The following is a 14,799-nucleotide window of genomic DNA, read 5'->3' as shown; positions in this document are numbered from 1 at the left end:
CAGCTCTTATTCCAGGATGATGCCTGTAACTCCAGGCATTACTACAGAATCTTTTTGTTCAGCCAGCAATTCCCTTTTATGTAAAAGCCATCCTAGCACCGGGAATTCTCCTCCCGCAGCCCACCAGAGCCTCTCCAGGGTCTCCCTTGTGACTGATGAGCATGGGAGATATATATATACTTACACTATATTGCCAAAAGTATTGGGACAGCCCTCCAACTCATTGGGATTAGGTGTTCCAATCATCTCCATGGCCACAGGTGTATAAAATCAAGCCCCTAGGCATGTGGACTGCTTCTGCAAACATTTGTGAAAGAATGGGTCGCTTTCAGAAGCTCAGTGAATTCAAGAGTGGTAACGTGATAGATTGCCACCTGTGCAATAAGTCCATCCATGAAATTTCCTTGCTACTAAATATTTCACGGTCAACTGTTAGTGGTATTATTATAACAAAGCAGAAGTAACTGGGAACAGCAGCAACTGGAAAATGACAGAGCATGGTCAGTGCGCAGAAGTCATCAACTCTTTGCAGAGTCAATAGCTAAAGACCTCCAAACTTCATTTTGCCTTCAGCTTAGTACAACAATAGTGCATAGAGAGCTTCAGGGAATGGGTTTCCATGGCCGAGCAGTTGCATCCAAGCCTTACATCATCAAGTGCAATGCAAAGCGTCGGATGCAGTGGTGTAAAGCACACCGCCACTGGACTCTAGAGCAGTGGAGACGTGTTCTCTGAAATGACGAATCACGCTTCTTGATCTGATGGATGTGTCTGGGTTTGGTGGTTGCCAATAGAACGGCACTTGCCTGACAGCATTGTGCCAAGTATAAAGTTTGGTGGAAGTGGGGTTATGATGTGGGGTTGTTTTTCAGAGGTTGGGCTTGGCCCCTTAGTTCCAGTGAAGGGAACACTTAAGGCATCAGCATACCAAGACATTTTGGACAATTCCATGCTCACAACTTTCTGGGAACAGTTTGGGGATGGCCCCTTCCTGCTCCAACATGACTGCACACCAATGCACAAAGCAAGGTCCATAAAGACATGGATGAGTGAGTTTTGGGTGGAGGAACTTAACTGACCTGCACAGAGTCCTGACCTCAACCCGACAGAACACACCAGTGCCTGATCTCACAAATGTGCTTCTGGAAGAATGGTCAAACATTCCCATAGACACACTCCTAAACCTTGTAGACAACCTTCACAGAAGAGTTGAAGCTGTTATAGCTGCAAAGGGTGGGCACACTCAACATTGAAGCTTATGGACTTAGACTGGGATGCCATTAAAGTTCATGTGCGTGTAAAGGCAAAAGTCCCAATACTTTTGGCAATATAGTGTATATCTAAAATGTTTGGGGGTTTTGAGTCATTTTCTAACCAAAAAATTATGATATTTACATGTTGGAGAGAAGTGTCAGAATATGGCCTAGGCTATAAGTGGTTAATACATGAAAAGCAGAATTGGTTCTGTAAAGAAGGCATTGCAGAAAATATTTCTATTCAGTCAAAAAATTATTTTTGGCTTTATTTAGACCTCATGTATGAAATAAGTCTCAGAAGTATTTTATTGTCCATTAGGCTTTTTTAAATTTGCATTTAAATGTTTACTTGACTCTTTTAGTAAGAATCTAATGTATAAAATAAACTACTAGTTGCATTAAATCGTGTATTCAGTATATAAAACTGCCTCCCAAATTTAAATAGGCTTCAATGGAAGCATTGCTGGCTTGACTCATGTGCCACAAAATAGTTTAAACCTATTCAACTTCTCTGTAAGGAAAGTCATGACCTATGTGGTCTGAGTCATCAAAAAGCTGCATCTATCAAAACCTTCTCACACAGGAGTTGTGCTTTAACAAATCATAGAGTAATGGGCAATATTCTACAGTATCCTCTCAATTATCCTCTGTTCCAATTAATATCAATTATTCTTATTGATAATGATAACATTTTCTGGGTATTAATTATTTATGGCATCTGCTAGTATTTGTACAGGTGTGCAGTATACGCATTTTGTAAAAGATAAGTGACATTGCTATTATAAGTTAAATACTCCAATACTCACCAGGGCATGTAAGTACAACAACAAGCAGTACAAGGACCACGCAGGAGAGTCCAAATCTCTGTTGTAGGAAGGTAAGTAAACCCATCATGCTGGGGCAGATCTCGTTCTCACTGTACCTAGAACATCAGCAATAGTGAGAAACTATGTTAAGTAGGAGGGAATAAAGAGGAGGCACAGGATTGAATTATTTTTTTTTTTTTCAGTAGTAACCTCTTTTTGTGAAAGGTTACTTCAGGCCATTCAGATGAATGCCACCAGTAATGAACTTGTACCGGATGACATCTGGCTGGAAATTCATACAGTATCTTGTAGTTGATTTTCTTGGAACTATACAGTCATTCATATACAGTTTACAAACAGTATGATTTTGAACTGGAAAATTTAGCATCAAATTATGTTACTAACATTTGTATAAACGACCACACATTTTAATCATTATGCAGTTCAAATATTTATTATGAAATTAAATGACATTGGCTGTATTTAGATTTTGTTTTTTCAAAAGAAAGGCAGTGATTGAGTGGTTCCCTATGTAATAAAAGAAGGGGGTGGCTCCAAAGACTATATACTGTATGCCAATCACAAGATTCTACTAATTAAGTTTTCCCAATTGTATCATTTCTAGCTGCCTGTCTGTTCACTACCTAATTTTCTGCCTGGCCTGTTTCATCAATGAGATTATCTAAGTAAGCCTTATGAGAAAGTCAGTAAAAAGTCAAATTTAGGGTTGTACCAAACTCTGCATAAATTTACCCAGTGAAAGTGGATATACATTTGTCCAGTGCAAATGGGGGAAAAACACTTCCACTAGGCAGCTGCCTAGGGCACACTTTCCCCTAGAGACGCCTGGGAAGGAGCACAGGCTGGCACTCTCTCTGTGTGGGACGCCACCACATCATGAATGATCCTTCAGCTGAGGGGAGGGGCAGCAAAGAGAAGGAAGAAAGGACAGAGGAAGATGCCGGGTGTCTGGAACCAGTGTAGCAGCTGAGCTGCCACTCCTTCCAGTGTTCCTCTCAGACTCAGTCTCTTACTGCAAGCAGACTGGCGGCTGTTGATCACTGTGGAGTTCCAGCCTTTCTCTTCCCATTTGTCAGCGGAGGCGGAGTTGCACCTGTGGAGGAAGGTAATGTCTGACTCTGATGTCTCGTGTCTTTGTGACCCAAGTGGCCAGGCATCCATCAAATGTGCATGTGTCAGTGAGTGGTGACATCATCACGATCCCACAGCCTGCTCTTCTAGTGCCTACTGATCTGTGTCAGTGTTGGTGGTGGTGTGTTGTGTTGGATCTGTCACTGTGTGGGGTCGCTCAGTTCAGCTGCCTGCTGTCACAGAGTTTTATCTCCTCTGATTGCCTGGGGAATTCCATCCTGGGATCAGTCAGAGTGTGGATCCATCATCCTCCACTCACTGCAGCTGTCACCCTGCCACTGCCAGCCACAGATACAGTCCTGTGACACTGATTTTGTCTTTAATATTGGTGCTGGTGGCATCCTATGGCACTTATTTTTGCAAATAAAATTAATTTATCAGTTTCATATTTTGTTGACTTACTATTTACTACTGTTTTTAAATATTTTTATTTATTTATTTTGGGGGAGGGGGCACAAGTAGCTGGTCTTGCCTAGGGCGCAAAATAGTCTAGTTATTAATTTATTTCCTGTTCTGGCTGAATGTTTTCCTTTGACCTAAATACAGTATTTGACCACTAGATGGAGCTAAGTATCATAGGAATTTCCTAAGAAATGTAGCTATCACCTATGACCTTAGTCCTTCCATAACAAGAGCATACGACTGCTAAGGCTGTAGGGCTAAGTTCATGCATGTTAGGATACCCTATCAAACCATGGAAGACAGAGTCCAATTTAAGACAAAGTATTTTATTTTTAATAATACACCCGACACGGCTCCTATGACTGTAGTGGAGCCTCATATATGGCCATTTTTTCCATTTTAGCACAAATAAAGAAAAAAAAACACCAAACCCACATTTCCGCACTTACCAACCACATATGACTCCTGAAAACCCATAAGAAAACGCAAACAGCTGACATCATTGCTGGACTCACAGAGGTCTGCCAAAACGTATTGGTGAATTAAGGAAAAAACTACACCATTTCGCTACAGGCCATAAATTACTCTATTAACATGGCAATAAGATAAGGAGACTATTAGTCAGAATGCTCTGAGCCAATCGAACTAACCTCACCTAACAGATGGCAATCACTCATCCTTAAAGTGGTTGTAATGCATTTTTTTCAAAGTAAACTCAGCCACCTGTATGTAAATAGGCACCACAACATACATCGCTATATCCTTTTAAATATGCTATTATCGTACATTTTTGGCTTACTTTCATGTTTTCGGATGCCTGCAGACGCTGGCTCCATATTGGCACCTCTCTCCTGCATCCAGCGCTCTATCACTTCCACCCTCTTTCTCTGCTGCTGGCCCATAATCTCGCACATGTGCAGTAAGATTTAGCCAAGCTTCAGGAACTCAGCCAAGCATCGGCACTCTCGCAACATTGCGCTGCAATGCCACTAGTGCGGATGACGATAGAATGGTAGGAGGCCATCTTAACTGACAGCACAATAATCATGCGTGGATGAAGGAATAAGTAAGTGTGCAAGAGACAGTGACATCAATAAGGAAGGAATCAGGCTACATCATTTGACAAGCTAAAGTGGAAAAGGTGTAAAGGACATGGGACAGCAGGTTACTTCACACTGTTTATGTTGAAGAAAGCTATGCATTGTGAGCTTACTACCACTTTAAATAATGAACATGTTATAGTAACCTGCTCTGTACAATGGATTTGTACAGAGCAACCCCAAAACTCCTTTTTTGGGGTCTACCACCAGAGCTTCTGGCTCCTTCTGTTCTCCGTGTACCCACATGGGAAGCTGCTTCCTGTGCGGGCACAGGTGTAGGCTCAATCCCAAGCCATGATGCCTGCTTCCATAGACACACATACAGTGCAGCTCGGCCCCTTCCCCCACTCCTTCATCACAGGATTTGGCTGACAGCAGCAGGGGCCAATGGGTCCCACAGCCTCAACAAAGCCTGTGAAAGCAGGGAGAGAGGAGAGAGCTGCAACAGACGGACACAGCACTGGATCAAGTGAGGACACAGGGAAGTATAACGGAGGGTGAAAGGGCGATACTGATACTGGAACATTTTCTACTGTAATGCAGGGAATGCATTAAGGTAAAAATCTTTAGGCTTTAGAACCACTTTAGCCAGAAACCAAAAAATTATGGAATTTCTATCACAATATAGTTTCCCTGCCATATCTGAGGCTGAAGCACATCTATTAGACCGGCAGAACTGGAAGAACTCCCATTAGCACTTTGACAGATGAAAACAGGCAGTAGTCCAGGCCCAAATGGGTTTCCAGGTCAATATTACAAAACTTTGAAACACTTTTTAGTTACTCATTTTTAAAAACCTATAACTCCCTTCTGGAATTTCCCATATCTTTCCACCTTCTTGAGAGCCACTTTACGGTCCTGCCAAAGCCAAGAAAAGACCTTACACTAGTTTCCAATTATAGACTAATTTCACTCCTCAACTTAGACATCAAGCTGAATGCCAATATTTTGGTGAATTGCACATTCTCTTTACTACTCTCCTTGATCACTCTAATGCATGTGGGATTCGTCCCTCAGCATGAAGCCTGGGGTAATACCCTGAAAGCTTTACACATCCATTATTAAGCATCTAAATATCACAAAGCAGGGCTATTTCTATCAGTGGATGTCAAAGAGGCCTTTAATAGGGTGACTTGCAAAGATATGAAAGTATACTATGGTATTGGAAATGCCATGGTCATCAGAATTTCAGCTCTTTACTCCAACCCCAGCGCCATGGTAAAGGTGAACAGGCATCATTTCAATGCTTTCACAACACAAAATTGAATCCAAGAGGGGTGTCTGTTACCTCCTTTAATATTTATACTCACTCTGGAGCAGATGCAAATACATATTTCAGTATACAACTTCCATCAAAATCGGCAGAAATATATGCTTGCAACTATACCCTGCTCATTTGTAACATTCTTCAAGATTTGAACAAAATTACTTCTTTCTTGGTTCACTGGCATGGCTATAATGGGCAGCACAGTGGCTAAATGGTTAGCCCTTCCACCTGGCAGTACTAGGGTCATTGGTTTGAATCCCAACCATGGCACCACCTGCCTGGAGTTTCCATGTTCTCCCTGTGCGTGCGTGGGTTTCCTTGGTTTCCTCCCACACTCCAAAGACTGGTAGGTTATTTGGATCCTATCTAAATTGGCCCTAGTATGTGTATGTATGAATGTAAGTTAGGGACCTTAGATTGTATTCCCCTTGAGGGTTAGGGACGGATGTGAATATACAATATATATGTAAAGCGCTGCGTAAATTGACTGCGCTATATAAGTACTTGAAATAATAATAAAGATAAATAAAATACCAAGGTTCCTACTTGTTTTTCAAATCCTGCCAATACTTCTGAAATCTTTATTTCCTTCAATGCAAAGATCCTTTCTGCTTTTATCTGGAATAACCCCACTCCTAAAATTAGCCTCACAAGCTTAACACTACCAAAGCCAAAGGGAGCCTAGTTCTGAAAAAATACTTTTGGGCATGCCAACTCATGAGGGTAGTGAATTGAAATATTCACTCAGTACATACAAATTGGGTAGGTTTAGAATATGCAGCATCCCTGCTGTGGATGGTCTATAAGCATGTTAAAAAAGTGAATTTTTTAACCATTTGCTAATAGATCTTACACTGACAATCTCTTCTGCAGCTTGAAAATCTCTCTCCATATCATCCATACCAGGCCTTCTCACATCTATGCACTTTGAATGACTTTAAACTTACAAAAAAATGGCTCCACTTCCAACTCTAAACCTACCAATTCTTTAAAAAAAAAAAAATCTTTCCAGAACAGGGCAGTGTTAATGGGCAACATATCCAAAGACCCATTTCCCATGGTGTTTTATCTGAAAATTTTACACTACTTCAACAACCCCTTGGCGTGCATTGTTACATATGATCATCTACACCAGTGGTCTCCAAACTGTGGCCTGGGGGCCAGATGTGGCCCTTTGCTTGCTTTTATGTGGCCCTTGGGGCATTATTCTTCCCACTGTCAGCAAAGTGGGGCATAGTTCCTGCCACTGACACCAACAAAAGGTCACTATTCCACTTATTGATACCAATGATGGGGCACTTTTCCGCCTATTGAAACCAATGATGGGGCACTTTTCTGCCTATTCATACCAAATGATGGGGCACTATTCCTCCCATTGATACCAATGATGGGGCATTATTCCTCCCATTGATACCAAGGATGTGGCACTATTGCTCCCATTGACACCAACAATGGGGCACTATTCCTTCCATTGACACCAACAATGGGGCAAAATTACTCCCATTGACACCAATGATGGGGAACTATTCCTTCCATTCACATCAACAATGGGGCACTATTCCTCCCATTGACACCAACGGTGGGGCACTATTCCTCCCGTTGACACCAATGATGGGGCACTATTCCTACCACTGACAACAATGATGGGGTACTATTCCTCCAATTGATACCACTGATGGAGCATTATTACTCCTTCTAATACCAACGATGGGGCACTTTTCACTCCCACTGACGCCAGGATATTTTCTTCTCCCACTGGCCACAGTCCGGCCCCCAAAAATTTGAAGGACAGTAAGTTGGCCCTTTGTTTAGAAAGTTTGGAGACCCCTGATCTACACCCCTAGAATCAATATGCACATAAGAAACTCCCCAAAAATGTTTAATCTCCACTGTATACTCCAGTATGTTTTTGGCTCCCCCCCCACCCCCCAATATGAGACCAACTTTCAAAGCTTGGGAGGAGGATCTAGATCTTACGTTATAGCAGGACTGGTAAATTATGAATACTACTATCCATAAATGCTCTTTATACTCAGAAGACTGCTTATAAACTTTGTTGTAGATAGCACAAGACCCCATCGCTCACCCTCCATACCCGACAAATACTGGAGTTGTAACAAAGATGTAGGTACTTTACTTCACATAAGGTGGCAGAGCCCCTTCTTACCTCATTCTTGACAAAAATTTACCAAACTGTTGCTGCCATATTGAACAACTTATTGTACTAAACGCTAGTGTCCAATATCTTTCATACCACTCTGCTATGGAATTATGTAAAATAAAAAAAACTCTGAAATGGAAAAATCTATAGCACAAGATCATTTAGATATATACCCAAACATGGGTCTGCTGTATACGTCACAGGACCATATGTCATACGTCTGCTGCATACGTCACACGATCACTGTCACTTATAAACAGATAATGGTTTCTAACCTACAATACACAAACTGGGCTGCTGTTTAAAATGTTTCAATCTGAATAAGACAACATTGGGATACATATTCTTGAGCACAGCATAACTGTCATGTGAGCTAACACCCAGTACTCTTTGCCATCTTAAGTGAGGCCCTTATTTTCCATATTCATCTGTACTGCAGAGAGCTCTACTTGCACCTATCCTCTTCCCCAGCATCCCAAAGCCCCATTATAATTCTCCCACCTCATTTGTCTTCTTCCCTTTTCTTTTAACCATGATGTTTTCCTGAATATTGCCTCTACCCTCCATAGAACAGATTGGCACTGATCATCAGGGCACTGATGATCAGTGCCCAGCAGTGCTGCCCAGCAGTGCCATCCAGCAATGCAGCCCAGAAGTGCCACCAGTCATTGCCGCCCATCAGTACCCATCAGTGCTGTCCATCAATGCTGCCTATTAGTGCCCATTATTGTTGCATATTAGTGCAGCGTCATCAGTGCCACCTATCCGTGCCACCTCTTCAGTGCCCATCAGTGCTCCCTATCCCTGCCACCTGATCGGTGCCCATCAGTGCTGCCTTTCAGTCCCCATCAGTGCTGCCTATCAGTGCAGCCTCATCAATGCACATCAGTGAAGGAGAAAAATTACCTGTTTGCTAAATTTTATAATAAAAACAAAGAAAAACTTTTTTGCTAATTTTTTTGCTCTTTTTGTTTGTTTATACTGCAAAAAATAAAACACCCAGCGGCGATTAAATGCCACCAAAAAAAAGCACTATTCGTGTGAAAAAATGATAAAAATGTCATATGGGTACAATGTTGCATGACTACGCAATTGTCATTCAAAGTGCAACAGTGCTGAAAGCTGAAAATTGGCCTGGGCAGGGTATAAGTGCCTTGTAGGCAAGTGGTTAACTTACTGAAAACTTCAATAGAAATTATTTTGGAAAAAAAACCCTACAGATGTTCTTAATCCTTCTCTCTATCCATAACAAAAATGTTTTGACTATACGTACTGTATACTTTAATACAGTACTTAAATTGCAGGTATGCTCAGAATAAACCTTTTTAGAAATGAGCATATTTGCTACCATGCTCATATTTCTGACATGCCTGTTTTTTCCGAAATCTCCAAGTCTTTAATAAAAGTATTATCTATCATCTTTATCAATGACAATATAAAGCTTTAGAAAACTTATTATGTCTGAATTATGTCTACAACCTTTTCTTGTCATTACAGAATGCTAACTGCCATCTTTCTAGAACTACTACAAGCCATGAAATAAAGAAAAGACAATCCTGGTAGTAAGTGAATTTCTCCTTTCTTAATCAAGGTCATTTCTGAATTTTAATCCTCTGTGTCTGATCTCATTGGCATTCAATGTGTTCACAGGTTTTTTTCTTTTTTTCACCTGAAATCATCAAACTCCGTAAGTCTGTTTTCTGAGATTGGAGCTTATATCACTGGTTTTCTCAAGTAACTTAATATTGTTTACAAATAATAAAAGCTAAAAATATATAAATGCATTTACATATAAGCCTATACATATAGTGTGTGTGTGTGTGTGTTCTTTTGGGATGGATGGATGATTGTATGGATTTGGCACCATTGCAAACATGGCACTGTTGCAAAAACCTTTATTTGAAACTGGGTCAGCCAGAAATTGCAAAGAGTAATTGATGCATGAAACCTTGTTTTGTGCCAACAGGCAAATTGGATTTAATTTAGGAGACCAGTTCAGGGATGGACATAAGAGGTGCTTAACCCAATTCAAGATGTCATTTGATATGTTGATATATACCATTATGATATATATATATATATATATATATATATATATATATAAAATTAAGAAATTAAAACATATCTTCAAAAATTGAACCAACAAATTAAAATAGTTCGTAAAAATCCTTTTAAGCACCGTTTAAAGCAAAGCCAAACTGTATCTGAGCACCACGAACCAAAAACACTACTTAATGCATGTTTAATATTCACTGCAAACTCACCCATCCAACTATGAGGTTGATTTACTAAAGGTAAATATACTGTGCACTGCAAGTGCAGTTGTTTTAGATCAGAGGGGAAGCTCTGTTGATTTCTTTCATCCAATCATCTGCAAGCAAAAATGCTGGTTTTTTTTCCTTGCATGTGCCCCTAAGATCTAGAACTCTTGGAGTGCACTTGCAATGCACAGCCTATTTGCCTTTAGTAAATCAACCCCCATGTCTCCATGCTTTAATTTGTTGAGAAATCAGTTTTAAAAACACCCCCTAGCATTTCTAGCTTGCATAAGGGCAGATTATTCATGTAGCATTTACTTCTTAGAATCTGTTTGCCCTTAACTCAGGCATGCATGCATGAGGGTGTGCTTAGCTGAAAAAGCCCCTCCTACCCTCCTCCAAGATGAAAGAAAAAAAATGCCCATAAAGATTCCTGGGATTTATGACATCATTTGGACTAGGCCAGAAACCAGGAAGCAAATGGAAAAAGGTACAAACAAGTATATATAATATACATTCCTATCTATTGACTAAATGCTAGCAGCATAAGGATTACAAATATTTAATGTTAGGAAGAGAGCTTAGTTTTGCTTTAAATGTGGAATGTGTAACATAATGTAAAAAAAAAAAACATTTTATAGTTCAACATACCTGTAACAGTTAGGCACATCTGAAAGACTTTAAAAAAATAAATAAATACATTGGGAGGTGTGTGGGATCATTCCTTTTCCTCAGCAGTCAAGAAATATTTAGAAAATATAATTTTTTCTTAGACTGGAGTTCTACTGTAATAATACAGTTACAGGTTGATCACACTGTGTGAAAATGGCAAACTAATGCAATTGTTCTCCAACCAGCCAACTACCAATAATGCATTGCTTTTCCTTTAAACGTAATAATAAAGGCTTCGTTATCTGCCAGGTTCCTTACTATAAAAGTATTTTTCAGTGTGTGTTGGAGTAGATAGGGAGAACAGAAAGTTTGTTTATAGAAAGATATAGTGCCATACTGTATATTGATATGCATTGATTTTATATAGTGCTGTTTTGTTGTACATTATTGTGAATTGCAGAGTGGTGGGCTACATATTATTGTGTAACCCCCTGTGTTCACAGGGACCCAACAGTAGCGTGTGTCAGTGACAACTTTGGCTGCTATTTGGCTGCCTTTGGCTTCCCTCTCTTAGTTTTTTCTAACTTTTTTAACCTTTTTTCTTTCTAACAGACTTTCTTTTAACCTTTTCTAACTTTGGTAGATATTTGCAACTCTCTTCTAACTTTGGAAGCTATTTGGCTGCCTTTGGCTTCCCTCTTGCACTTGCAGCCTTTTTTTTGGCATCTTGTTTTTTTCCATTTTCATTTATTTCATATTTTATATATAGGGTTAAAAAACATTTGTCTCTGTTGTTTAGTTTTTTAGATGCTTATTTTTTTTTGGGGGGGGGGTTAGGACATTCTTAATTTTATTTTAAATTAACTTTAATAGGGGCTTTTTTTATTTTAAGATCAGCAGTGTGAACTTGTTACTGATACAGGCCTAATTCACACTAGTGAAGTGACTAGCATTTTACTGCCCTGGAAAATGAGCATCACCACTAGGACACACAGAAAAAAATGTATTGACAAAAAAATAATAAGATTATATTGTTTAAAAAAAAAAGACAAAATTGTTTTCTACGTGCCCTATTCATATTGAAACACAGTCTGGAGATGTGCTGCAGTGATCCGCGATAAAATACAGACATGCTGCATTTTATCGCAGCACATGGGACAGGATCGCATGTCATTGTACAGCAGCGCAAGGCACCACGCTAAGGTACGGCAACATAAATGAAGTGTCATTTTTGTGCACTTCAAATAAAGTTTGTACAAACAAAGGGAGTTATGTAATGCGTTGATTTGTACACTACACTCCCCGCTACCGCCGACTTACTGCCGCAGAGTAAAATTGCTACGTTTAATTGTGCGGCAACAGTCTGTTTCATGTGAACGGGCCACAGACAAGCTGCTTACTTGGTATTCTGTGGTAAAGCTTTGTGCACCAAACCACATGTTTGGTTCACCAAAGCATCGCCTCTTTATTTCCCCTTTTGTCTTAACTGACATTAAAGTTAGGAAATCTCTTGTATGTAAAATACCAGGCAGGCCTAAAGGGAGAGGCAGATGTTCAGCACACAGAAGTAGTTGGGGGCAAGCAGGTTTAGAAGGACAATACAGTAGCTGGACCACACTGAGAGACAGGGCACTTCTGTATTTTCTTTCTGAGAGTGGCCCCACTATACAACCAGAACATGTAGAGAAGCTGGTTGAGTGACTCGTAAAGCCTTCCTTTTCTATTTCCAGGCACAGAGCAGGCAATGTCTGCAAGTGCTACAAATGTGGCCTCTTCTTCTTCTTCTTCTTCTTCCTATTATGCTAATCCCACAACAGCCCCGAACTCTGGAATGGAGAGGTCTGTGGAATTATTTCAGCACATGCTACAGGAGGATGTGCAAGAATTTCTCATGTCAGATGTTAAGGATGAGGAAGAGAGCGCCAGGAACAGAGAGAGAGTAGGCATCAGAAGGGAAGCAGCAAGAAGCAGTGATATTCCAAGTGGGCTATAGTGATAGTAGAAATGGGAATGATGAGGTGACAGACTGTATGTGGGTGCCAGAGATTGGAGAGGAGAAAAGTGAGGGACAGGCAGAACAGCAGTAAGGGAAACTTTCATTCGGGGCAAGGGAAACTAGCAGAGGATTGGAGGGAGCAGCCATCCTATTCCACCAGACAGCACAGGTTCTCCACAGGTACAGGTCATTGATATTTCCAGGTTTGGTCCACTGAGCTCTGCAGTAGCGCCACAATCCCTCTGATGCACCTACTGGAGCACACATAGCTTTGTGTGATTGACCGAGCATTGGAGGCACAGCAGCAGGAGGAAGAGAAGGACTTACTGTTGTCTCAGACCTTGCAGGACCCTTTCCCTGCTGCCTCCATCCCTGGGAGTATAAGGGGGATGGGAATGTTTGGGATGCTGGCAGTAAGGAGGAGGAGGAAAAGCATCAGGCTTTCAGAGGGACAGCTTCACCCCACCCAAACTCAATGAGCCGTACGCAGATGGGGTGAGATTATTAAGAACACTGTTGTACTCAGGAACATTTAAGACTCAGGGTTATTTAGTCCAGGCAGTTTGTGGTAAATGTGCTATTTCATGCTGAAATGCCTGTGCAAGGGACCCCAGGATTTGGGCCATAAAGAAAAGGGACCATTATTATTTTATTTACTTCAGAATAAAACTCGCCTTATCTCTCCTGTTAATATTTTGGTCTAATAAAACTGCTTACATAGACTCTAATTTTTGTTTAAAGATAAAAATGGCCTGGTCTCACAAAGCTGCTTACTTACTGTCCAGCCACTGAACAATGTGTAGCTATTGTACTGTTCCAAAAAAACCCCAAAAACCACAACCAGTGTAAAAGGCATCTCTCATGACTGCAATTCAAAGGATTGGTGTTTTTCCCATGTCACCCTTGAGGTTACATTAAAAGGAGGATCCTCCAATAGCATAAAAATATGTTTTTGCATGTTCCCATTACAGTACCAAGCTCTCCATGACCTGCCTACTGGCATTAGAAATTGACATAATTGAATATTAAGATTGAACCCCTATGAGCTTTTTTAAAGTGTATCCATGGTCAAAATGTAAAATCATATTGTATTTCCACGTTATGTTTCAATTATTTATAACCTACTTCTATTAATCTGAATGAGCTTCAAGTTTGAAAACTTAATTTGTGATGATCCCCACGCATTTTTCTTGAATTCTGTGACATGTTTTCACTATGTACTGTGAATAAGCACTGCTGGGTCATGCTGCATTTCACAGAGCCTTCTCCCTGGTGCTGAAAGAAGGATTTTCAAAAGGTGGAGTCAGTACAGGAATCACTGCTTGCAGGCAGCCAACTACCATTGGATATGTAGTACTAAAAGTAAATAGTAGAGAAGCTGCATACAGGGAATCCAGTAGGTTGTGGATAGAGATGGCCCACAGACAAGCAGCACTCATAACCTGAAAGGAAAATTTTCAAGTAAGATTATTTGTTTGTGTTGTTATTACAATGCTGATGTTAAAAAAATGATGTTAAAAAAATGAAGGTGTATGCTGAGACCACACAGACCTCCATTAAGGTAAACATTTTTTCAAACCGAACTGGGCTACATTAGCTAATCTCTAAAACATATAATATATTTAATCTTTCAATGCATTTGTAGTCTGGTGTCCTCTAGGTTAAAAAAACTAATATCACACACTGTAAATGAGCAAAAAAATCTCCACACTAACTTGAAATATACAGGTATACTGCAAACAATAACCATAATAAAACGGATGACATTTTTTTTGGTTGTAGCTAAATT

General features: G+C 40.3%; 1 protein-coding gene across 1 annotated transcript in view; it reads right to left on the bottom strand.

Moving 5' to 3' along the window:
• Positions 1-14,799, bottom strand: part of ECRG4 (ECRG4 augurin precursor) — a 45,945-nt gene that overhangs the window by 13,418 nt on the left and 17,728 nt on the right. Inside the window, exon 2 of the mRNA XM_089681270.1 lies at positions 2,063-2,178. Coding sequence (XP_089537396.1) covers positions 2,063-2,150 — 88 coding nt within the window. The 5' untranslated portion in view covers positions 2,151-2,178. The remainder of the gene's footprint in view (positions 1-2,062; positions 2,179-14,799) is intronic.

The sequence above is a fragment of the Staurois parvus genome, unplaced genomic scaffold (assembly GCF_062004578.1).
Source record: "Staurois parvus isolate SC_StPar_1 unplaced genomic scaffold, SC_StPar_1.0 ptg000262l, whole genome shotgun sequence".
Taxonomy (NCBI): domain Eukaryota; kingdom Metazoa; phylum Chordata; class Amphibia; order Anura; family Ranidae; genus Staurois; species Staurois parvus.
The sequence above is the reverse complement of the archived record's forward strand: the minus strand, read 5'-3'. Positions and strand labels throughout refer to the sequence as shown.